A 24,169-nucleotide genomic window follows, 5' to 3' on the forward strand; every position below is an offset into this window, starting at 1 on the left:
AATGTAAAATGGAAATTGAGAAGAGAAAGGAGATTGTTCAATTTTTAGAAAAGGTCATCTTCAGTAAAACATATTCATTATAGAATTTCAATTATCTCTAATAGTTGATAATACTAGGAGTACAGTAGCTCATACTGAAAGCATTTCTTTGGTTTTCTCTTTGTAAATGTAAGTGTAAATTAGGGCAGCACAACTTATTCTTCTTTTTATTTCTTCACAGCTTATTTGGCAAATTTGGCCACAAAGTGATTTTCAGTCTGTCAAGCATGGACACCATTTAATTAACACATACAGATACTTAAAAATTTTTGTGGCTTCTCTCTGCCTCTCTCTAGAGTAAATATTTCTAAGGAGCTGACTTTCATTTTCTTAGGTCGTATAGTTACTACAATTAAAATTACACAGTATGTCTCCAATGATTTATATTATAGGAATAACAAATACAACAGAAACTGCTGGATATAAACAGCTTAGCCACTAAGAAAAAATACATTACGTATTTCTTAAACATTCTAATATGCTGCAACCTTTTACAAGCAAAAAAAGCACACCTTAGCCACATGAAACTGCATATATATATATATATATACACACACACAATTCAACTCCTCCTATGTAATCTCCTGCCATGGACTAGGAGAATGGATCCAGTATATGGATTCTAGGTTCCTTCTCACAGGTTTTATATTATTCTCATAATCATAAGCCATTTATTTTTCTACTTCTTAAAAAACCCCTTGCAACTGAATAAAATTATGCCTTCCTGGTACTAACAATCTGCTTTTTTAAAACTTAGTATTCTCTGCTGATAAACTAAGTGTGAATGTATCTTTGACAAAATGTTTTCTAAATAGCAATGAAGGACATTTTCAAATACGTTTCAGAACCTAGCCAGAAGAAAAGTGCCCTCAGCTTTTAAGCTTGAAATTTCTGGTTTGAACAAGAGGATGCTATTTATTTAACTTGAGTAATACAGTCGTGAGATTACATCAGTTCAATTAAAGTAATAGTATACAATGGCAGTTCTACTCTACACTCCACTTAGTGTTATATTAACTTGAACCCCCTGGAAAAATAAGAGTTCTGTGAAAGGAGACTCTAACAACAGTATTGTGAGCTCACAATTTCTGAGTTAGCTTAAAAGATGGAAAAGTATTTATACAAATTGGTCTCACTTTGTCAACAGGGCAAATCAAATTGAAAACAAGCAGACAAATCTTTTGAGAGTCATCTCTAGTGTGCGCACAGTAAATTGGCTCAAGATCAGAGGCCAGACTGCTCTGCATTTTTCTGAGGCAATACACGGAAGGTAGAGGTCCAAGGGGTTGGGACAGAAAGAACAGAGGGAAAGGAATGACACTTCATCCTATATTTGTAACTCCCGGATTCTGAGCTGCCTCAAGGTAAAACACTCAGCAATATTTGCTGTAGTGTATGGCAGCTCCTTCACTGCCATCCACAAGCTGCTCTGCAGCGCTGGGCCGTGAGCGCACACTGCTCAAACCTTTACCTAACAAGAGGCAACGAAACATAGAGGAGTGTTTCCCCTTCATGGAACAATCCTCATCCTTACTCTGCTCTGCACACACCTGGAAAGGCTGTGCCAGGATTAGGCATCTCCTTTTGCAGATCACAATGTGTGAATGCCTTTCACAAAGCAATTCTTAAAGGAGGAACTGATACCAAACCAAAGTTGGCAGAGACATGTATCTGAGATAAGGAGACACTTCTGATTGTCTATGATTTATGGGGATAATTTGTACTTAGCTATGCTCCTCATCTAATGTACATAATTAGAAAACATTTCTCAACTATGTGATACGTATTTATTTAGAAAGATCCAATCTTTCACTTATTTAGGAATACAGCTTTCATTGAGTGTAAGCTAGATGTCTCTCTCTAAGGAAGAACAGAGTCAAACTTTGTAAAACAAGTTTTCCCTTGACACATTAGTGAAATAAAGACATTTCGTGTGGTAAGAATGCGACCTACCTTTTTAGTCTGATTCACATTTACCAAACTGCAACTTCAAAATGCCTTTGCCATGAAGCTGAAGGATCTGGTAGTATTCTTTGGGCATTGCATGGAAACCAGGTTTAGGCAGCTGGTTGTCATAATAGTGGTGGCTGATTGGCATCTTCTCCGTGGATTTTGAGAAAGGCCAGAAGCCATAGAGCTTCACATTCTCACACAACTCAAGAGCAGCACTAGTGATCATAAAACCAGACGACAACCGGTAGGCTTTCACACCCTTAGTTCTCCAGAACTGGGCAAGACTTTTCAGATAAGTGGGGTGAAAAAATATTGCCCTTTGGGTTGCTTTAAACTCTTTCAGAGTGTGGTATACTTTAAAAGAAGTGGCTGTGTTGCTTCTAAATGAAAATGCCGGCAGTAAAAGAAAAGCATCTCCATAGACTGCAATGTTTTCCAGAAATTCTGTCTTCTTTTCATTTAGTTTGTTGTATCTGCAAAGTACAAAATTATAGGAATGAAATGTAGCATTGATACAAACATTACAGACTGAAACAGCACAACTGCACTTGCAAAGATGTGTTATGAACTCTGCTCCAGCAGTTCAGCCTGTCTACACTGCAAATTTATATCACCCTATTATAAGCTGTCATATGTGCAGCTATGAAAATCTGACTATTGTATAGCAAGAACACACTAGGATTGAACTGACAACACAGGAGATACTGAAGCAGACCAAATTCACTAATGAGACTAGGACATGTTTACAGAATTGATCAATTCAAGAAATTAAGAAGAATGCAAAAAAGTATTGCGCTCACACTTTCTCTGTTTAAAAATACATGCACTGCATAGTATACTGTATGTGTTTGTGAAATGTGTTTCTTACATAACTGGTATACAAAAATCTCTCTTCAGAATCTCCATTCCTGCCCTGTGTGGAAATCCAAGGATGGAAATGATAAGTCTTGAAGTGTTAAAGATTAGTGTGTGCTCAAGTGCAGGATATACTTTTAAAAATAACTAAAAAGAAAGGCATCCCTGTTTATGTCCTTCAACTACAAAGGGAACACATGGAGATCTATAAAGACTTAGAGCTCTAACTTCACAAATGACAAGGATTTATTCTCAGATGCTTTCAAAGAACAGAGACATAGTTCTCACCACTGCATAATTCTGTGCTCCCAAATACTGACTAGTGAAAATCCCAAGTTATCTGAGAAGTGATGCAAGCAAGGGGGTCACTCAACTCATGTCCTCTACAGATCTGACTTTTCTGAATCACCTGAACATATGGAGCTTCCACCCCCTTTGGGACTCAAAGCACTGAGTCCTCTTTTGTAGGTAGATGACTATTTGAGCAGTGCATTTGCACCTTTTGAAGGCTATCAGAGTTGACTTTTTATAAATCTACAGCAGAAGCTGGAAAAATGGGTTTCATTTCACTTCACAACTTGAGTAGGTTCAAACCCTCCTTTCATGCAGCACTTCAAGGAGGACAGCAGTCACTGCCATTTTCATTCAAAATATTCAAGAGTTACCTCTTGCACAACTAAATTAGTGCAAGGAGTAATACACCCCTTCTCAACCTGAAGGGGTTTAAACTTACAGCTTCTGTATCCCAGAAAAGTGCCATTACCACCAGACTCTGAAACAAAATGAAGGAGAGAGACTCAGGCCCTCCTGTTGACCCTGGACCTCTGTGTATGCAAGAATCACACAGACAAAACAAGCAAGAAATACCTGAGTCTTTGTCTAGGAAAAGTGGCTCAAGGGTGAATTTTTGGCCTCCACTACAAGAATTTTTTCTGTTTTTACTCAATGTAAAGCACTGGGCCTCCAGGACAGAATTCAAATCTCTATTTTTTTCTTAGCTAGAAACCTGGACAACTCAACAGTGTCTCAGTCTCCTTTCCAGCTCTGCCACTGCAAGAAGTGTATCCCAGTTCCATTAGGATGTATAAGGACTGTGCTTTTCTCCAAGAAAGTTCACCTGCATTTTACACCCTGATAAACACAGTTCAAAAGCTGATTAACCTTAACAATAACAACATCAGACTAAGCCAGTATGCAAACACAGAATTAGAAATTACAGGGAATAATGTTGTAATAGGTCTTCTGAGACAAGAAACAAACTTGGTTCTGCTAAATGGTACCAAGTTGCTTCCTGCTTCTTCTTCAAAAGCATTTACAGTTTCCTCTGAATATTTAAATGAATACTATTTTTAAATCATAAAGTCCTCTTACACTCTCAATCCTCCCACAGTTTTATCTCCCATTTCCTTCAGTGTAACTCCTGTTAACCCTAGTGGATTAGGTCAGAAGTCACCAAGGATGCTGAGTTATTGGACAAATTCCATTCCTCATATCCTTGCATAGCCCCACTAACATTAATGAGCTAAAACTAGTTTTGGAGAAGCAATAATTCGTCTTCATTAAAGTCAAAGAGTTGTGTAAGCATTAATATAGTACTCACTGCACAAAATGAAGTTCTGTCCCTGAATCAATGAAAAATGCGTTAGTCATTTCTATGTACACACTGTACTTTCTCCTTCTCCCTTTCAAGGAGAAAAAAAGAAAGCTTTGCCTTATGTTGTCTTTTTGACAATACACTTATGACAGACAATAAGATACAGTAAGATTAGCAAGCAGTAAATAACATGGCACAGCAGTCCTTTTCATAGATAAGCTGCAGTTCCAGCCTGCTGAAGATGTCAGATTAGTCAGGCTGGCCTTATTAGATTTTCTTTTCATCAGGAAGGTGAAAAGTTTTCTCACCTCTGCTGAGAAAAAAGTGTGTGAGCATGCAGCATTCATACGGATTGAAAAAATGGATTACAGAAGCAGGGCCTCCATTCAGGAAACAGCCTTCATCAGAACAGCCTCTTAGCACATTACCTAAGAACACGTGCTCAGAGCTGCTGATAGAGTCAAACACACATTTCCAGGCTTTCCTGATTTATGATTACAATTCCTTTCTAAATTCTTGGGGTTACGAGGATCATGGGGGGAAAAGAGGAGGCTTGGGCTTACAATCACCAATTTTACTCTGCCACAAATTGTCGACTAGTATCAGCCAAGGCTCTTGCTAATCTGGGTATTGCTGACTCCTTTATGCTACAAAAAAAAGGCCATGTTTAGAAGATTTCCATTTAGACTAGTACATATTTAACATGGAAACTAAGGCTTAATGAGGTAATCTACATGCACTGCTCTCTATGCTGGTATCCCAATGGATTTCCATGAAAATCTAGATCACGTCAAACAATTATACACCATTGCACAGAAACAGATTTGCAGTAGTACTCACTTCTGAGCTATGATACTCGGATTAACAGTCACAAGATTTGTTTTATTGCCAACATCTTTGCTAATGTTTCCTGTGGTTGGAGGGAGGTTACACCTGAAATTGAGAAACATTTGCTTAAACAGATGTGCACCAGAAATGCTTTACAGTTATTATTTGCAGATTTCTCTCTTGTGCAATGACACTTTCACGTCAGCTCCCAGGGATGTCTAAGCACTTTACAAATATTAAATAAGGCTTACAGCACTTCTAGTAAAGATATTTAATCTACTGTACAGATGGCTAAAATAGGGCACAGAGAGCTCATTTTCATAAATCGTATCACGAACCAGGAGCACAGTCAAAATCCCAGAAGGAGCCAGTCTATGAAAGCCCTATGCTGGCTGCTTGGAAATATTGCCCCTCTTGCATAAACAATGCGTTTCTGCTGAAAGGCTTCTACTATGTCTTCTAACAACAGCATAACTTGCCCTGACACAGAAACAGTGATTTCTGCGAAAGCATTTCTTTAAAATTCAGTCATTTAGTAAGTTTAGCATCTTAGTGCAGAGACTTCCCATTTTTATGAAAAGTCATCTAACTAGACTTTTTTTTTAAATTTTATTTTCAAGAGCTCAAATATTAGGAAAAAGCAAGAAGAGGAAACAAAATCCAGCATGCTGCGTGATTTGACATCACTGAGAAAAGAACCTTCCCTCTGTTGCTGTTTCTTTGCATGAACTACAAACTGTGAGTCATATACTGAGAGCCAAAATTACACTCAGAGTGAGCCTGGTTTTCTCCCAGTTTATCCAGGGAGATTTAAAAACACTACTTAAATAGATCCTTAATTTTTTAAATGAGGACCAGATGAAACAAATATTGGGGCAATTAAGTAGCTACATGGGTGAGCCAAACAAACTATAGCTATGTAAACACTTTTTTAAATCAGAGATATATATGTGACATTTAATACCAGTCTGCTAAAGGATGTTAAATGACCAGAAATGTCAGATGCCAGATAATGCCAGATAATCACATTTCAGATCACTGCAAGGTGACTAAGCAATCACAGATCATACACGTATCGTCCAGCCTGATCTTTAATTAGAAAGCAGCGTTCTGAAAAAAACTACAAAGCAAAAGCATCCTTAAAGAGGCAGAAATAAAGAATTGACAAGATCCTTCCTCATTGCCACAAAATGGCATTTGTACACTTCCAATCCTGCCAAGTTTTTAGAATGTTGGACACACTTCAGGAAGATGAAGCAGCTCTTACCTGAACACAAAGTCAGAACTATCAATTTCAGCTCCACAGCTGGAATTTTTCAGAATGCCTCCATTTCCAACCACAGCACAGTTCTTGAAGGGATAGACTGAAAGAGGAGAGGACTGCAAACAAATAAAAAGATACAGCCAATTCTTTAGAAGTGTTTTGATTGTTTCTTTGTATCTATTTGCTCTTGCAGGTTTAAGCTGGTAAATCCCAGTAAAAGCGTTCACCATTTAGCAGAGAGGATTACCAAATCTTGACAGCCCAGAGCCAAAAATAGACACCAACAGACAAAGAAGTGTTACCTCTGCTATCAGAACTTTGAAAGAATAACACTGGATTGTTAAAACTGGGTACCTTTTAACTTAAATTTAACACTTAACGCTAAAACTATCTAATAGTGGATTGAAATATTTACAAGCTAAGGAAATAATTTATACTGAAAACAGTTTAAATGTACCCATTTTCCTTTGCACTGTAACAGACTGGTGGTTGTCATACAGTAATTTACTTTCTCAGGTAACAGAAAGTAACTTTATAAATTCTCCTCACTTGTGTCATCACACAATTACATTTGAAGTAGAATGACAAATTTAGGGGAACCTGAAGATGCTGTAAAGGATGATGATGTGGCCTGGCTTAACTCTTTTTGAATATGAGGTCTCACTGAAGATGTTACTGTTTCTGACTGTTCACCCTCTCTGCTCCTCTTCTTGTCACAGTTTGCTGTGTTGCACTGGGGAAGCTGAGTGGGAGCAAAGTGCATCCACTTGAGAACCAGCACAGTTCACAACCTAGAAAATTAATGTAAATTGTTGGCTATTTAGGTTGACATTAATATAGCTGGCTGTTCTCCCAGTCTCAGAAACTTTTCATACATCTTGCTCAACCTCTTCTGCTGTGGGAGCAGTGACATTCACCATAGGTCAACAGCTGGGATACTTTGACTGCAGAAATTAAACCCAGTTGTAGAAGTGAGCGAAAACTTGCTTATGGAAAGAATTATCCTTCTTCTCTCATCAGCTTGCCCAAAGAGAAGCAAGAAGGGACACTGTTATGAGCAAGGCAAAAAAGTGTGAGGAAAGTGGTAAACATCATATCATATAAAGGCAATATATTACAAAACAACATGTTCAAACTTTTTGTTCAATTCTGAAAGGATGGTAGGAGAACACAAAGGCCAGGCAATTCTGTCTACCTTAGCATGTATATGTGCACATAAAACATACCACTTTTTCATTTCTCCAGCTTAAATTTGGAATCACTATATTTTCTATTGCAATGAAGTCAGTAGAGACTGATTCACAGCAATGTTAGGAAGAACCAGACTCCTGGTAGCTGGGATCTCACAAATCAAGAATGCCAGAGACGGGTAAGAGGGCTCCCATGTGTCTTAGCTTCAAGAAACCAAATACAAACTCTTTGTCTAGTCTCAAGATCTTGTATGTCTATTGTAATCCTGAGGTACAAAATCTGATTGTTTTTCTCAACCTGTGTTTCTGGCTGCAAACACCTAGGAAAAGGGCTGGAAGGAATGTCCTATGAAGAGTGGCTACGGACTTTGGACTTTTAAAACTTGGAGAAAAGAACAGTACCCTCATTGGTCTCTGAGGAAGGGAAGGGGACAGGAAGGTGCTGATCTCTTCTCCATTGTATCTAGTGACAGGACACATCAGAATGGTTCCAAGCTGCACCAGGGGAGGTTTAGACTGGACATTAGGAAACATTTCTTTACCAAGAGGATGGTCAGTTGCTGGAACATGCTTCCTAGAGAGATGATTGATATCCCCAGCTGTCAGTGTTTAAGAGGCATTCAGACCATGCTCTTAATAACTTGCTTTAACTTCATCAGCTCTGAATTGATCAGGCACTTGGACTATGTGATCATTGTGGGTCCCTCCAACTGAAATTTCTCTGTTCTACTCTATTATGTACTTTGCTATCCTGTATCAGGTTTACCACCAAAATATCTTTCACAACTTACAATGCCCAAGTCTGCACTGGAAATAGCATGGGCATATGAGGAATACAAAATTTTCATCCAGGTTATTTTCATCTAAAAACCGGAATGATAAAAGCAAGGCAAACATTCTCAGACTATTTGTTCCTGAATTCAACTGGCTGCCAAGCCAGGCACCACTTGTGTTCTGTAGCAACTCTACTTCTAATCTATGATCTATGACACCTGTAAATACCCCTACCACTGCAGAGAAAGGCTAAAAAAAAAACCAACCCACCTTGCAAAGTGAATAAAGAAGTGCATAAAGTGCACACACTAACCCGAAATATAGATAATATATATAATATATGATTGTAATAACAAGAAAAATACACAGTTCTTACCACAGGCAGCATCTTAAAAATGTCCTCTGTAATGAGGATAGTCTTTCTACTGTCCACTTCATAACTCATGTTACTTCCCAGTGGGCTGTTGTTTTGAGAAGCAATAAAATTGTGAACTGCATCACAGCAGGAAGCTAATTCTGACCTGCAAAAAAACACAAGAAAACAAAACCTGCTCAAAGTCAGGCAAGTAAGTATAAAAGCAGTGCTAGAGAACCAGATTAATGAACACCAGTTTGAATTAACTAGCAGCAAAAGGCTATATTAACCTTCTGTGATGTAATTTCCTTTGACTTGCTTTGCTAAACAAATCCATTTTCACAGCAAATGTTCAGAAACTAATCAGACCAAGAATTGATAACTGTTTTTATCTCTTGGTCTCCTTTTCCCACTGAGAAAAGGTTGTAATCAACCTTCTCAATATTATTAATTGCTAAGATTAATATGGAAACAATGAGAGACTTCAGTCCCCAAAGAATTAAAAATGTGATTTTCACCAACATAGAACAAGTGATTGTAAGAAACTAGAAGGCTGAAGAAGGGAAAAAAAAAGGGGAAATAAAAGAAAGAGGTGGAAGGTACTGGCAGTGGTATTTAGTAACATCTAGACGGTTGCAAGCCAATTAATTAATAATTAATTTATGCAACTGTTCATCAAAATTTTCCTGTGCACAGTACCACAGGTGTTAAAAAAATTACATTACAACTTGCACATAAAGAAGACAGATACCTATGTGCTAGACAGATAGCCTAGCTGCTCCCCAAAACTCTTAGCAGAAGTCCATAAATAAATAAAAATGCAAGGGATTCATTCAAACCTTTTGTGGGAGTGAAGACTTATCACTCATATTACAATTCCTGTTACCTCCAAACTTACAAAAATATTATGTGTGCAAACATTCTACATTATCAACAGTGAAATGAAATGAAAATCCCCATCAGACCTTTGAAATCAGACCCAAAACACTATAATTAATTTTGCTTTAGGCAAAAACGTCCTCTCTGCTGCCATGGGATCTGATTTTCAGGCTGTAAGGCTGAAATATTCATGGCCAGACATTATGTATCAATTGCTAGGATACAGCTTTCTCATTAGGTGAGATACTAAGAGAACTACTAACAATTTGGAGAAGAAAATACATTTATAACACGATTGCCCAGAATTTTGAAAATACCACACTGCAGGTTAATTGAGAGGAAAAAATAATTACCATTAGAGCCAAAGGAATACAAAAGTTTTATTACATAGTATTTCAGTATATAAAGTAAAACAAATTGTTGAAACTAGTTAAATATTAGAAGCCAAATTCTGTCTGAAAGTGAGCTGACTTTAATGGGGCAAGACACAGCTAAGAGAAGTTGCTTCGTTTCACTTTATCAACAATGTAGACAGAGAAAATACAAAAATAATAATAAAAAGAACAAAAAATAATAATTGCTACTATAAATATAAAAAATATTATAAACAATAAACATTTCATGTTTCTGAAGGAAGCATAGTCGAGCACACAGAAGAACCTAAAGACTATGTTTTCCAGAAGACAGGGAAGAGAATTAATAGGTCTTTTCTCTTGAAAAAACAGTTAAAATAAGGGGGAAAATAAAAACTTGGGAAGGTTGGTTTGATTAATACAGAAAACACCAAAGGAAAGAAAGCAAGAAAAGAGCACCATTTCTGTTGTCAGATGACGTACTGGTATATGTTAACCCATTTTGAATACTGAGATCTAAAACTCCTCCAAGGCAAAGTTTCCAGATGTATGAGGAACACTGGGAAAGGCTGAGTGCTGGGATGACACAGATCTGAAATAACCACACTATGAGTAACCAGGAAATGTCACTCCTGAGAGAGGAAACACTAGGATTCAGGTGAGTTGCATTCAACTCCATTCCCTAAACACAGTGATTCCCACTGCCCTGCTCAAAACCTTAAGGGGCAGAGAAGATCTGTAGCCAATGAAAAACACTAGGCTGCGGATGGAACTGCGACTATGCTCTATGGTCAGGGGGAAACATGGGGAAACATGGGGAAAACAATTGCACTGGGCACATATAGTATCCTATTTTAAATATATGGCAAAGTAAAAATGGTACAATAAGGCAGCAGAGTCAAATGATGATGTCTGGGATGTTATTGAACCAGCGGTTTTTGACTGCAGCACACTTGCTTTTCTTTCTGGTCATTTTTTCCTACCCAGCTCTTTCCAGTCTTAACAAATACTGTAGCAATAAGAGGATTCAGATCTCACTGTCGGGTTCTAAGGGCACCACCAAGCCTCACTACTGTCCAGCACCCTTGCACTGCCCCTATCCTGTCTAGGGTTCAGGACCCTATTTCAATCTTCCAGAGCCATCAATCGCTGTCCCAGCAACACCGCAGCTGGCCCAGTCTCCAGTTGTGTCCATCCTGCTCCCATGGAGGAGCCCATGCCTGGGCCAGGGCTAGCCCATTCCTTGCTAGGGGTGGGATGAGCCCAGCTACCAGTTTCTGCTCTGCTGGCCAGGTTACTGTGTTGGGATCCCACACCCTGTCCCTCAGGAAGCAGCTGTCCTTTGCTGCTCCCTGGCACCCAGGCGGAAATCACATAACCCTTAATGTTGATCTCCTTATTTATTTTCTTGAAGCTAAATGAAGCAGGCCTAAACATTATCTGTGTCAACCACTGAACATTCAGAGGAAAAGGAATAATGCCAGAATATTCCTGCCAACTTTAGTAAAACAGCTCTTTTGTGTGTGATGGCTACCAGACCCTGAAAAGACAAACTGATAACAGATTTCATTCATTAATAGCAATGACATGCTTCTGCTTTTTATTATTCATTCCACAAGAACCAGTGCTTCAATAAAAGCAGAAACAGTGTGGAAGAAAAACAAATATCAGAATTAATAAGAAAGTAATAGCTTAAATTAACATTATGGATTCACTGAGGAAGTAAAACAGAGCTGAGCTAGTCCAGAAACACAGTAAGAACACAAGAATACATACTGAGTAATGACAAATATTCTTAGAGCATCCATGCTAAAAAATTGGTGGTAACAGTAGAAACATTTTACTTAGATCAAATCATGACACAGAATCCCACTGTGCTCAAGCATCCCTGTACAGAGCTCCAGTGGGAATGCATGTAACCTGCAGCCAGCAATCTCTTCATACAGGATTTTGTACAATTACGATTACATGTGGTAATCTACAACTGACAGCAAACTACAAGGAGGGGTAGAGACTGGGCAGTTCAAGCAATCTATTACTGCAATTTCATCAGAGTATTAATGTAATCCATATGTGGTCTGTGAGGTGATGATTCACTGAAGAGCATTTACTTTGTAAGATTAACGCAAGTATCCTACAAGGGCTCTGTGTGAGGAGCTGCAAAACCAAGACAACATTTTAACTCATGTATCATGCCACCATGAGTGGAGAGGAAAAAACTTAAGATGGTGGTATCACACCAGAAACAATGGTCAAAATCATAACTGTACCAAGTAGTAGTAATTTTTTTTTTTTTTTTTAAATTGACTAGAAAGTGATTCACATTGTTCTGACTGGAAGAAAACCCTGAGATACGGAAGCAGCTCTTGGAAGATAGGATGCTGCTATACCGGCTGAGCACCAATCTCCTACCTTGCAACACATAAATGTAGCTTACAGTAAGGAGATTTAAGTTCCAGCTTTTATCACAGACAGGGTTGCCCTAGAACAAAGGGTGTTTATGATCCAGTCATGGCATGACAAGTCCAGACTGAAGGTGATGCTTGAGTCAAAGTACCCAAGTTTTTTCAGGCACTAGTTTTGGAAAATATCTCCTCTGTAGCAGAGGTTATTACTGACAGTGTCTTATTTGGAGAAGCCTTTTCCTCCAACATTTCTCCTGCAGTGATTTGGAAGCTGAGTGATATCTAAGAGTTATTTTTAAATCCTGAGGCATAATTCCAAACAGATATTTCTTATGCCAAGATAAGCAGAAAGGGAGTTGATTGCATTATCTAGAACAGTCACTTGCAATAAATCAGGAACAAAATCAGAACCTGGGAAAAAAGTACACCATTTTGACTGGTAAAACACATCTCTATAGGACTGAGTAAGTAAAGTCATGATAACCTTAGTCAATAACCTAAGCAGAGGGGTGTGCTGCATCTGTCTGGGAAGTTTTGATCACATTAGAAAATACAGTCATAAAAAGCTACAATAAGGAATTTTTTTGTTGCTCAGCATACATTTTCACTGCTTTTTTTTTTCCTTTGTGGCTGATGCAGGACCCAAGTTTGTATTGTTGCTCATCAGGTGCAGAATTTTGAGCCTATGGCATCTAAATAATTTCTTCAGTTTCATGGCTGCTGAGACCTTATGAAAACCCTGGTTTCTTAAAGCAAGTTACCAAAACTTTTTTGGCTTATGAGACAAGGCAAATAATGTTATTTTCCAACTGCCACGTAGTTTTTCCATGCTGAACTGTTGGCAGTAACAGAGGGCAGTTGCCTTGATTACATGTTTCCAAACTTTTCTGCATAACAAACACTTCATATGGATAGACCACTGTATTAAGTGGAATACGCATATTCTAAATATGCTGATATAGCTTCTTCACAGCTCCTGCAGTTACTCTGTAGCCAACATAGCAGCAAAATTCTGTGCTAGTATTAATTTATGCCTTTTAGCTGATTCTGGCCTTCTGTACAGGCTACATGCGCCTGCTGACAAGTCACTGTGTGCACACATCCTGAAGGTAATGCAAACATCTCAACACCTTCAAGAACTCAGTGTGAACCAACCACAAGGGTTAAAACAATCAGTGGTTATTGAAGGTTTAACAGACTCTCTCAGCTGGTTCAAAAGCCAGCACTGCCCCTACTCTGAGTGACATGGCAAGAAACTACGAGTGCGCAATTTGTCTTTGTGTAAAAAGCTTCTGCACTTTAAGAACTTCCCATTCCTCAAAACTTTTTCCATTGAAAATGCTTCAGCATGACACCAGTGCCTGTGGATCTGTGGCCGAAGGGCATTTTTTATTGCTGAGAACAGTCTGAAATATTTCACTGTTATGCATTGGATTAAACTAGGGTGGGAGGTACAGAAGAATCAAAATATTCAAAACATTAAAAATAGTAGACGCTCAACTGTCCTTTAAGGCCATGGTGGGAACGGTAAGGAAAATTTTAATTTGCTCTCAAGAAAGCTTAAGTTCAGTATTAGGAAACCCACTGAAAGAGGCTGCTTAGCCAAGGTGCAAAATTTCAACAGCTGGAGTATTTTAATAGTGATCAGGACAAAACTCTTCCCAATAATGGTGTAAATCTGTTTGATTTTAAGTTACCATTTACAAACATCTATGAAGTGAATGTTTGTTTGCAAAACCAGTATCATATCAGTCTTGTTATAAAGCACCTGTGCATTATTGACACCAGCAATGCTTACACAGACTATGTCCTTGCAGATTTTGTTACCCTAGACACAAAAATATCACATAAAAGAAAACCAAACACAAATTAAAATTAGCAAATATTCAAAACTGTAACTCCCATGAGCTAAGTGGACTTTCCAGTACAGCTTGTAAGGTCATTTGAACAAAGAGCAAAGCATTCAAGACACAAAAATCTGTGGATTACTACAAACCAGAAAAAGTTTTGTGCTTGCTTAATAAGCAAACACAAAAGTTTGTTAAGTTTGTTTTAATAGTTTACCTAGCTGGGATATTTGTAATCATTCGTCCATGTGAGTTATTGTGCTTTACGTGTGAGGACATCAAAGACTTTGAGGTTTCATACTGCAGAGACTGTTGTGACAGTAGAAGAATCCACAAAAAAATCCACTATGTAACAGCAAAATTTCAAGGGCACAACTACAAGCAGAAAGACTACTTTTTATCCACATCCGTTGCTGTATTATTTTATAATGAGCAAGTAATTATCTTATTGTACTGCGCTTGGGGCTCTAGACAATGATACAGGTTTCTCCAGGCTTTTGTCAATCCAAGTCAATGTGTCAATCAAAGTGCAATAGGCATATTATGACATATTCCAAATTTTAAGAAAAGAGTGGTTAAATCTGATAGCTGAAACAGAACATGTTGAAGGGAATGCTACACTGACAGCTCTTGAATTGCCTATAAATGAAGCAACATCATAAATGTCTAAGAAAAAGAAAGCCAAAAGGGTTGAATCTGAAATCAAAAAAAAAGTGTAATAAAATTTTCAAACCAAAGACTATTTAAAGAGTATGCCATGAAGACATAACTAGCTCAGAATGATCCAAAATTAGATTCTCTTTTTAGGAGTCCTCTATCCTTCAGAAAAGTACATAATAGTCTGTAGACCAATTAAAAGATTCAAGCATTTCTTCCAACTGTCACTAATTACTATCTCTCCACCCATTTTTTTCTCTCCTAAAATAAGTCTTTAAATATATACTCATTATTTTACACGTCATCTATTAAATCTGTGCAGCAAATATACTCTTAATTGCTCCTCAGTCTGAGTTCTGTGTACTTCCATGTAACCGGGAAGTTTTCAGAGATTACAGCAGGAATATTGATTTATTTAGTGTTAGAAAAGCTACTGATGTGTGTGGTGGTGCAAGCTTATATAAGCATAAATTGACCTTGCAGTGTGTTTTATTTGTGTTTCAGCTGGGGTTCATTGCAGTACACAGATGTGATAAGCAATACTGTTATATGGGTTAAAGTGTGGCTTGCAACAAAACTAATCTCTTCAAGAAGTGGTATTCTATAATCTGCAGGAATGTTTAACACACACATTTGAGAGGAGATATTAAAGTGGGAAAAGGGTAATAGAGGTCAAGTGGAATAAAAAGGAAGAGAAAAAATAACAGGACTAGGAAAACAGTTGATCTTTTAACTCTTTTTTACTCTTCTTTTTAAGAGTCTATGTTCTGTTTTTAAAGTAGTAATGTTCCTTTAAAAAAATTAAAATACTTTGTTTAGGGCAGCATTCTGCCAGCTGGACTGCAGTGCAACATCACTAATTTTAAAACTGTGTTTTACACCAAGGCATATCCTTCTGCCTTCATGATGAGATACAAATAAAGTTTGTCTGAAATGGTCTTTCCACAGGGAGAGGGCCCAGTACCCACAGCTCACTGTTCCAGTGTGATACCATTCCTGAAGTGCTGTTGCATTGCTTTGACACTGCTTCAAGCTCAGTCAGATAGGCTGAGCAGATGCTGTGCTTCAGAGGAGCCTCTGAGCATTGTATTTCGGGGCTTTCTCCCATCATTTTGAGGCCTGTTTTAGCTATTTTGTAGCTTTCTGCAAAAACTGGAGTTGCCACTATTTTGAAAATCTGCAGATTATTTGATAACATTGGTGTATAGCCCAAATGAGATCAAATTGAGCTTAAAAGTCTGTAAAGCAGAGAGATGTGGAGGTGTAAAAAACAATTACAGCTTGCACTTAATTGGGCTCTGCAATTTGTTGCAGTAATGAAATATTTCTTTAAAGTGGAAAACCTTCAAAGAATACTAATATAATAATTAATATTCAGGTTACCTAGGAAACTTGAGACTCTGCTGACTGTAGCTAGAGATCCTTTGCAGAGGAAGCTACCCAGCAGTTTTCCTAGAGCTTTAAGAATAACCCTTCCAGCAGCTGTGAGAGATTATTTCCCCTACTTTTCCAAGTTTGTACCAAGTTTCTCTTGCAGACAAAAAATCCAAGGACTTGTTCTGTCTATAACAAGTTAGAGCTGATGTAAATCTGAAAAGGGAGAAAGAATTCAGGTGGGCTTAGACACAAAGGCATACTGTGGAGATGCTAGACGATTGAAGAGCTGTAGAAAAGAAAACAGGTCAAAAGGTCAAAAGCAGATGAATTTTATAAAGGAAAAGTTTGAATAAAAATATAGTTTTCTATATGTCCCCCTAGCAGTAAATATTGGAGAAGACTCCCAAAAACCACTGTTAGCAGAATGCTACTTACACTATGCTTTTAAACAATGACAATTACTACTGTGTTGCACAATAAATCTTGACTAGATTTCAAGAGCAATGAACCAAGTGCTTGCACTTGCTCCTCTGAGGGCAGCCTATATCTGGCAATGCTGATGTCACCATTATAGACACTAAAAGAAGTGAAATGCCAGGAGATTGGTTCCCTAACAGAGTCTGAACAAAAATCAACCACAGAAGAGTGACTGTGGATAGGGAGGTAATAAAGAGATCATGGCTCCTACTTGCTTCTTGGTTTTGAAAAATGCATATGTAAACATCACATAGCTGTCCAGAACCAGTGAGCACTGCCAAATAGCAACCTAGCCAAGAGCATGTGAGCCTGCACAGCAGAGCAGCTTTAGAGGGAGCCATTTGGGAAAGGGCAGCCCTCTGACCACAAATGGACACATTTTGCACAGCGGCATGACAAAGCTGAGCCAGGTAGTAGAAGACCGGCCTGGAATCCTGCACTCTGCTCTCCAACAGTGAGTTGGCAAAAACTCTGTAGTTTGTGCCAGATGTGGCTGTCAGCTACAACCCTTCTGCCAAATAAAGAGATGAGTATTTATTTCCTGAACTGCACTTCTAATTTATATTCTTTTATTTGGCCTGGATCTGCTGGGAGAGCAGCTTACAATGAGAACGGATGTGTACTCCTTGGCACACAGTGCTGTCTTCTAGGAACAGGAGTTACTGGCTTAGATCACATATTCCTTCACTCCACTACCAGCATGACAGAAGCCAACAGCAAAAGCTGCAAAGGAAAACACAGGAAAGCTTCTCTGAAAAATTAACTACCCAGGAGAAGCTGCTCTTGAACCTTATTAATTAGAGGTTAGTTTACGCCCTGAAGCATAAGACATTAAATCCCTTATAAATATGCATGCCTGTTCTTCAGAACTTCAGGATAATAGAGAGATGTCATAAAACTGACACTGTGCCTGAGAAGCATCTAAGCATTCACTCCATTTAACAGATGGACAAACAGGAAAAGAAGTCAAGCAGCTTCTCTGCAGTCTTGTCAGCAGGCAGATTTCTGGTGGCACTGGCAGGTGAATAATGGGACACAGGCAGCTTCAAGTTCCCCCTGCTGAAGGTGGCTGCCTGTAGTACCCAATTTCTGCTGTACAACTCCTCGGAGATTAATTTCCTCTTCTGCAAATGGGTGTGTTTATCTACCTACTTAATGAGATTTTCAGACTGTATTATATTTGTATTACACAGCTATTACTGACACTAGGCTAAGTCAGAAAAAGGAAGATATCTACTGCCCAGGGATTATTAACTCATTTATTCCACTAGAACTCTAGAAACTTTTTCTCCCCCACAGCTCCATTAATGTATTATTTCTCAGCTGAAGTGCCCTTCCAAAGCTAGTTGCGGGCTTAAGTTGGATAAATAAATCTGAGAGTGCTGTAAGCATGGAGATTTAGCCAGCAAATTTTAGTTTTCTTTTTTTTTTTTAAAGACTTCATTGACCAATCAGGCTAAGAGCCTTGAAAATCTCCAGTATGGTCATGGATTAAGGACAACAGTAAAATTTTAATATGGTGTTTCCAAAAAACAATAGAGAAGACTGAGAAAAAAAGCACCCATCTTTTGTAAAATAATCATTCACAACACCCTACACCAAAGCACCAGTCCTTAGTCATATCAATGAAAATCTTTGACATCAAATCAGATCAAATTTCAGGAACAGAATACATAGTACTGTCATCAGAATTGCAGCATGGGTTATGTTCATATTAACTAGCTAATACTCCAGCTAGTTTGGATATAAAAAACAAGGAAACCATAACAGTACAGCCTTTGAATGTTGATTCAGTAACAAGTTTATCCAGCCTATGCTGAAACATGGATTTTAAAATATGGCTTTCTGCTTTGTATTTGAGCTAAATTAGAGTAAGATCACCTCAATGTACCTACAGTCCACACTTTTTTTGGTGGCTTAGTGCATCCCACAGTTTTGTCTTTTGAATTTTTCCAGTTTGATCATTGGTTGCATTACCCACCTTGACTACTTACAGCCCACACTCTTTGCTGGAAGCCAAAGACAGCATGAGGAACAGTAAGCATCCTGTATCTAAAGTCCAGTCTTATATGATGTTTCGGATGTTTGACTCCCATAGGCCTAGAAGATGTAAAAGCTGGCCCAGTTGGGGAGAGATTGTATAAGCAATAAATGGGGAAGTCGGGCTGGACCAAGGAATGGCTGCTGTGACACTGATTCAAACACCCACTACAGCAGAAGCAGTAGCAAATAGCTGGTACATGGTGGCCAGTCCACTTGGAAGGAAGAGAAGTTAAAAAAAAATAGATTGGAAAACAAAAAGCCCAAATATAGCAGGGCGAGGAACAGGTGAGAGCAGCTTCCTCTCCTGTCAACTCTGTGAGAGACACTTGCCTGTTCTGAAATAGAATGGGCTGCTTTACAGCTCCTTATCATGCTTGATAGCTCTGTGCACAGCTGAGGTCTGCCTGAGTCAGTGAAAAGTTTCTTTAACTCCTACCTCAGCTTTGGGAAACACTATTAGTCAGTTGTGATACACAGCAATTCATCTTGCACAAAACCCTTTATTTACCCTGCCACACCCCCAAACTACTTCTTCCAAAGGGATCATGTTGAGCATGTGGATATTAAACTCTCAATGCTAGTTAACTCCAAGAGTTGGAAGATAGGTCAGTTTGTTTATTTTTAACAATCATGACAGAATCTTTAATTCTGATCCATGTAAAAATGTTAATTCCAGAGAGCTTTTTTTCCCCTGGAGAAAACAAGCATGGCACAGTGAAGCTGTTCTTTAAAACCAGCATGATTTTCAAATGAGAGTTTAGGCTTTTCAGAGCTCACCATCCTTATTGAGCATGTCCTTCTGTGCCATCTCAATCAAGGACAGATGGCATCACGTGCTGTCATGCTCAGGGGCCATGACATGCAGTGACAAAACTAATGAGTGCCTTGGGCACTTCTGTAATACAGGCAATAGTCTTGGGGTAAGGAACACACTGCTTCATTACAGCCTTTTATCAGAGTGCCAGTTCAGATGGACAAAATAACATTATCACTACTTTTTTAATGCTGTAGGATTTATGCCAGGAATATTTTAATTCATTCTACTTAAGTTAGTTTACTGCTCATGATAGTGAAGATAGATGAAATTACTTCTGTAGTTCTTTTATTCTACTTAGTTTGCACAGTTAAATTCCAAACAACAAGAACGACCCCAGCATTAAAAAATTCATAGAAATAACTAGAAGCAATACAAGACTATTTAAAAGGGAATATTTAAATTTATGGCTTGTTAGAAAAACCCAGGGTAAATAGTTTTTCTAAATGAGACAATGAAAATTACCTGAATTTTGTAGATTCTTCTGGTTTCCTTACCCAAGTGCAGTTCTGCAGTTTTTTGACTATGTGAAGATAATAATCTTCTGAGTATCTAAAAAAGGAAACAACATCAAACACTAGAATATATATGCATGTATATTTAGAAACACTCTCTAAAAACATTCAAATGATGCATTTATTAATAATAATGTGCAATAATAATGTGCATGGTGCATATATAATAGATTGCTTTTAGAACTCCATGACCTATTTTATTTTTGCAATTTGTAACAGCACTATCCTCATTTAACTGGCATGACCTATTAAACATCTCTTCTTAGTACTGGTGTCCTAATGAATTTCAGAAACTTTCAAAAGTATACTTGTTTCAAACTTACATAACTGACCATAAATATTTTGAAGTTATTAGAAATTATCTCAAGTGTAAAATTCCAAAATAATACAAATAATTCTCTTGTAGTTGGCGGTTTAAACCTTAAAAGTGTTTTGAAAAGTGGCTCTTGCAGGCCAAAATGACACACAACACTTCTTATGCCCTTTCTTTCATTTACTTTATAGACTCCCCAAAGCTCAGTCATCTAAAGACAATAGACCAATATTTACAGATTAAGTTTTCCTTCAAACTGTCTCTAAAATAAAACAATCTGCTATTTTACGTGATCCAGAACTTTGGTTACATTGCTACATATAACCAAAGAGCTCTCTGCTCTTGAAAATCCATTCAAGAGATTTAAATTTGTTCATAAGTGAAATACTTTGTAACATGCAAATCAAAAGAATGAAGACTTTTTTTGCTTTCATGTTCAATGATACTACTTCTCCCATTTGTGCCTGGATCATAATACAGGTTTTTGAAAAACAATAACTGACTTCTAATAACTAGGGGAATAGGAAGAAAGGATGGTATGGATGCTATGGCTAAAATCCCATGGGACTCAAGTCTCCATACAAGATCTAACTTCTACTATTTTAACAAAAATAGTTGACCCAAACAGTCATGAGTTTATTCAAACTGTCCCATAGAAGTGTCTAATTTGAACAGTTTTACAAGAGTTGGGATAGCAAGAAACATCACTTGTTTTTAAATAGAGCATGAGAATTGATAAAAAGCAACATATGAAAACATGGGTGGTTGCAGCAGCAGAGGTCAATTACCTAAAAGCTTCCTTCTCTCTGCTCCACATTTGAAATAAACAGATTGTTTGCTTCCTGAAAGTACTGAAATTGCTAAAGGTAACTCATTTATGCTACCCCGAGTAAAATCACGTCCAATTTCCACATGAAAAAATAAATTATAATTTTAAGAGGAATGCTGCATTAAAAACTGGCCACTGGCTCTATTTTGCACCTGTGACAACACACGCAATTCTCATCCTCCACACTTTGCAAGCTCTCAATGGAACTAGAAGATTATGACTAAACTGATTCTACTGAGCCCTCCATAACTCAAAAGAACTCAATCGGCAGAAGCAGGAAAAGAAAAAAAACTAGTTTTATTGCAGCTGTAGCTGATCTGACCTGGTACAGTACATTCTTCCTCCTTCCAGCCCAACTCCCTTGTGTCACTAGGGGTACCTATCTGACTACACCTCTGGTTTTCTTTTGCCAGGTTTTGCAGTTGTCAAATCCTACTTTTACTTCCAGGACAATAAAACAATCCAGAAGGAAAAGGATATGCATATATATTTTCTTCTTCCTTATTGTGTTAGGCCAGATAAGAAAAATTTCATCTGACACCACTGCCAGTATAAACAAAGAATGATGGAAATGGACAAATAGGATCAAGGCCCTCCTATTTTGGCAGCTGCCTGCTGGTATGCTATCTGCCTTGGAACTGCAGCCAGAAAAAAAACAGAACTACCTTCCTGCTGATATTGCTACCCAAACTGAGACACCATGGGGTCAGACAAGTGTCTGTAGCAGTGCAGGGCAGGGAGTGTTTATGGGGTAAAGATGAGATAAAAGCACAAGATTGAAATAGCCTATTCTGATGTTGAATAACTCATCTGGTTTCATTCCTTAATCTAAACGAGAAAACGCTCTTAGACACTTGGACTTAAAAGTTCCAGAAATTAATAGGATCTCAGGCCATGAAGAGTTACTTAGGCTATCATTATCCAGGGAAAAAAAAAAAAAAAAAAAAAAAAGACATTGATAAGATGAAGACCAGAGTCAGAAACAACAACAAAAAATTACCGTCTATTCAGAAAGAAATTGTATGGACTGACAAGTTATTAGCAAGTTACAGGGAAACATTTGGTAGGGAGAAGAACGAAAGCTTCATCCAAAATGCTGGTTCTGAGACCTCATAGGAAACATAGGCACTCACTGTCAGAAACTGTAAGGGCCTTCTCATACTTGTAACAGAAAATGAACTTAGGATAAAAACACCAATTACAAAGCAAGAACACTGCAGCCTTTCCACACCTGTCTCTACTGGATGGAATCTCTCTTGCTCAGAGGTATCCAAGCTCACCAGCTCACAAAGAAAAGCACTATTTCCAGGTCTTTACAAGTCAGAACACCACCTCTGCTCACCCTATGCCTCCAGTTTACTCCTCCTGTGACTTACAAAGACACTCTGGACTGTCAGAACTTGCCTTTACCAGCTGGCACAGTGCCACAGGCAGCACAAACATCTCAGCATGCCGTCCTGGGGACAGGAGCTCCCAACTGTGGCAGCTCTGCAAGGCATCTGGTCACACCAATAAAAGGTTCTTATGAAATGAACTCCAATACAGACAGTACTATTATTCCTAGAAATAATTTTTTTAAAGACTCAACACGAAACTCCAGGATTTGCTGCAGCTGGGTTTACAGCTCAGAAAACTGTTTTCCTCTCTGAAAGCCAATTTTAGCATTTCCTGCTTTAAAGGAGGCTTGGGGACTTGCTTCTCCAAAGGAAACAGTTCAGGTTATCAGGGAATCATTTCATGACTCTGCTGTAACCCAGACAGTCATCTTCTCCACTGTTCCATTTTAAAGAGCTGGCACACTACATGCATTTCCACTGGCACCCAGGAGCCTACAGCACATATTCACTGATGCTAAAAGGGTTTTACTATTAAGATAAAAAAAGCTCAGGTAAATTGAGCTATAAAAATACTTGTACAACACAATAACTACAGTGCCGAAAAGAGTGAATGAATGAAACATGTTTTGTTTTGTCCTGTTTTTGTCGGTCACCTGCACCACAACCTTTATAATAATTTGCTGTCCTAGGAAACTCACTTATGCTAAATGAGCCTGACTGACAAACAACACCTGGAAAGCTGTTTTCCCCCACAGTATTTGTCAGGTAAGCAGTGACCTTCTATGTTCACTGCAGTGGCTAAGGTGGAATTATTATGCACATTCAAAGCACTGACAAAGTATTAGTATCTTCTAATTTTTGTAAATATTTATAGGACAACAGCAAGGACAAAAGCATTGAAATATTATGGAGACAACAGGTAAATTGTCAGAACAGAGAGATGTTTCTCTGGTTATTTGCTAAAACTAAATACCAACTTGTAAAAAAAGATATTTGAATTAGAAGGAAGACTGAGCAACAGGAGTGAAACAAGGACACATTTCTACTTGGCAGTTTATGTTCAAGACAGAAACAAATAACAACAAAAACTATGGCATGAAATTCAAAATAAGGGGAGGCTCTGTTTTGCCTCTGGACACTTTAATACTACCTAAAATAGTATCACTTTTATAGGCCCTCAGGAGACTGTAGACAGGGCTTGCTCTAGAATAAAAATGGAAAACTGCTAGCAAAACTCAGCATTTCAGGCTCTTTGTCACCACCAGCACATACTTCCTATAATAACTACTTCCCACTTACATTGCATTTCTTACTATTAAATCACTTGACAAGCTTGAAATTAGTAATTTTTTTCTCTTTCTTCCAACTTAAGAGAAAGGACTGTCCAGAATGTCCCTGCAAGTCTAGAACTGCAATATAAAGCATTAATATACCACACCCATGGGTCACACCTTAAGAAGGCAATAAAATC

At 38.1% G+C, this 24,169-nt stretch overlaps 1 protein-coding gene across 3 annotated transcripts in view; it reads right to left on the reverse strand.

Annotated features, from left to right (window-relative positions):
• ST8SIA6 (ST8 alpha-N-acetyl-neuraminide alpha-2,8-sialyltransferase 6) overlaps positions 1-24,169 on the reverse strand; it is a 45,557-nt gene that overhangs the window by 9,850 nt on the left and 11,538 nt on the right. For all 3 annotated transcript variants that reach the window (XM_040061660.2, XM_040061669.1, XM_040061679.1), the window contains 5 exons: positions 20,170-20,256; positions 8,874-9,018; positions 6,537-6,649; positions 5,282-5,374; positions 1,993-2,465 (listed from right to left, as the gene is read on the reverse strand). In XM_040061660.2, coding sequence (XP_039917594.1) covers positions 1,997-2,465; positions 5,282-5,374; positions 6,537-6,649; positions 8,874-9,018; positions 20,170-20,256 — 907 coding nt within the window. In that variant the 3' untranslated portion in view covers positions 1,993-1,996. The remainder of the gene's footprint in view (positions 1-1,992; positions 2,466-5,281; positions 5,375-6,536; positions 6,650-8,873; positions 9,019-20,169; positions 20,257-24,169) is intronic.

This window comes from Hirundo rustica, chromosome 1 (assembly GCF_015227805.2).
Source record: "Hirundo rustica isolate bHirRus1 chromosome 1, bHirRus1.pri.v3, whole genome shotgun sequence".
Classification (NCBI taxonomy): Eukaryota; Metazoa; Chordata; class Aves; order Passeriformes; family Hirundinidae; genus Hirundo; species Hirundo rustica.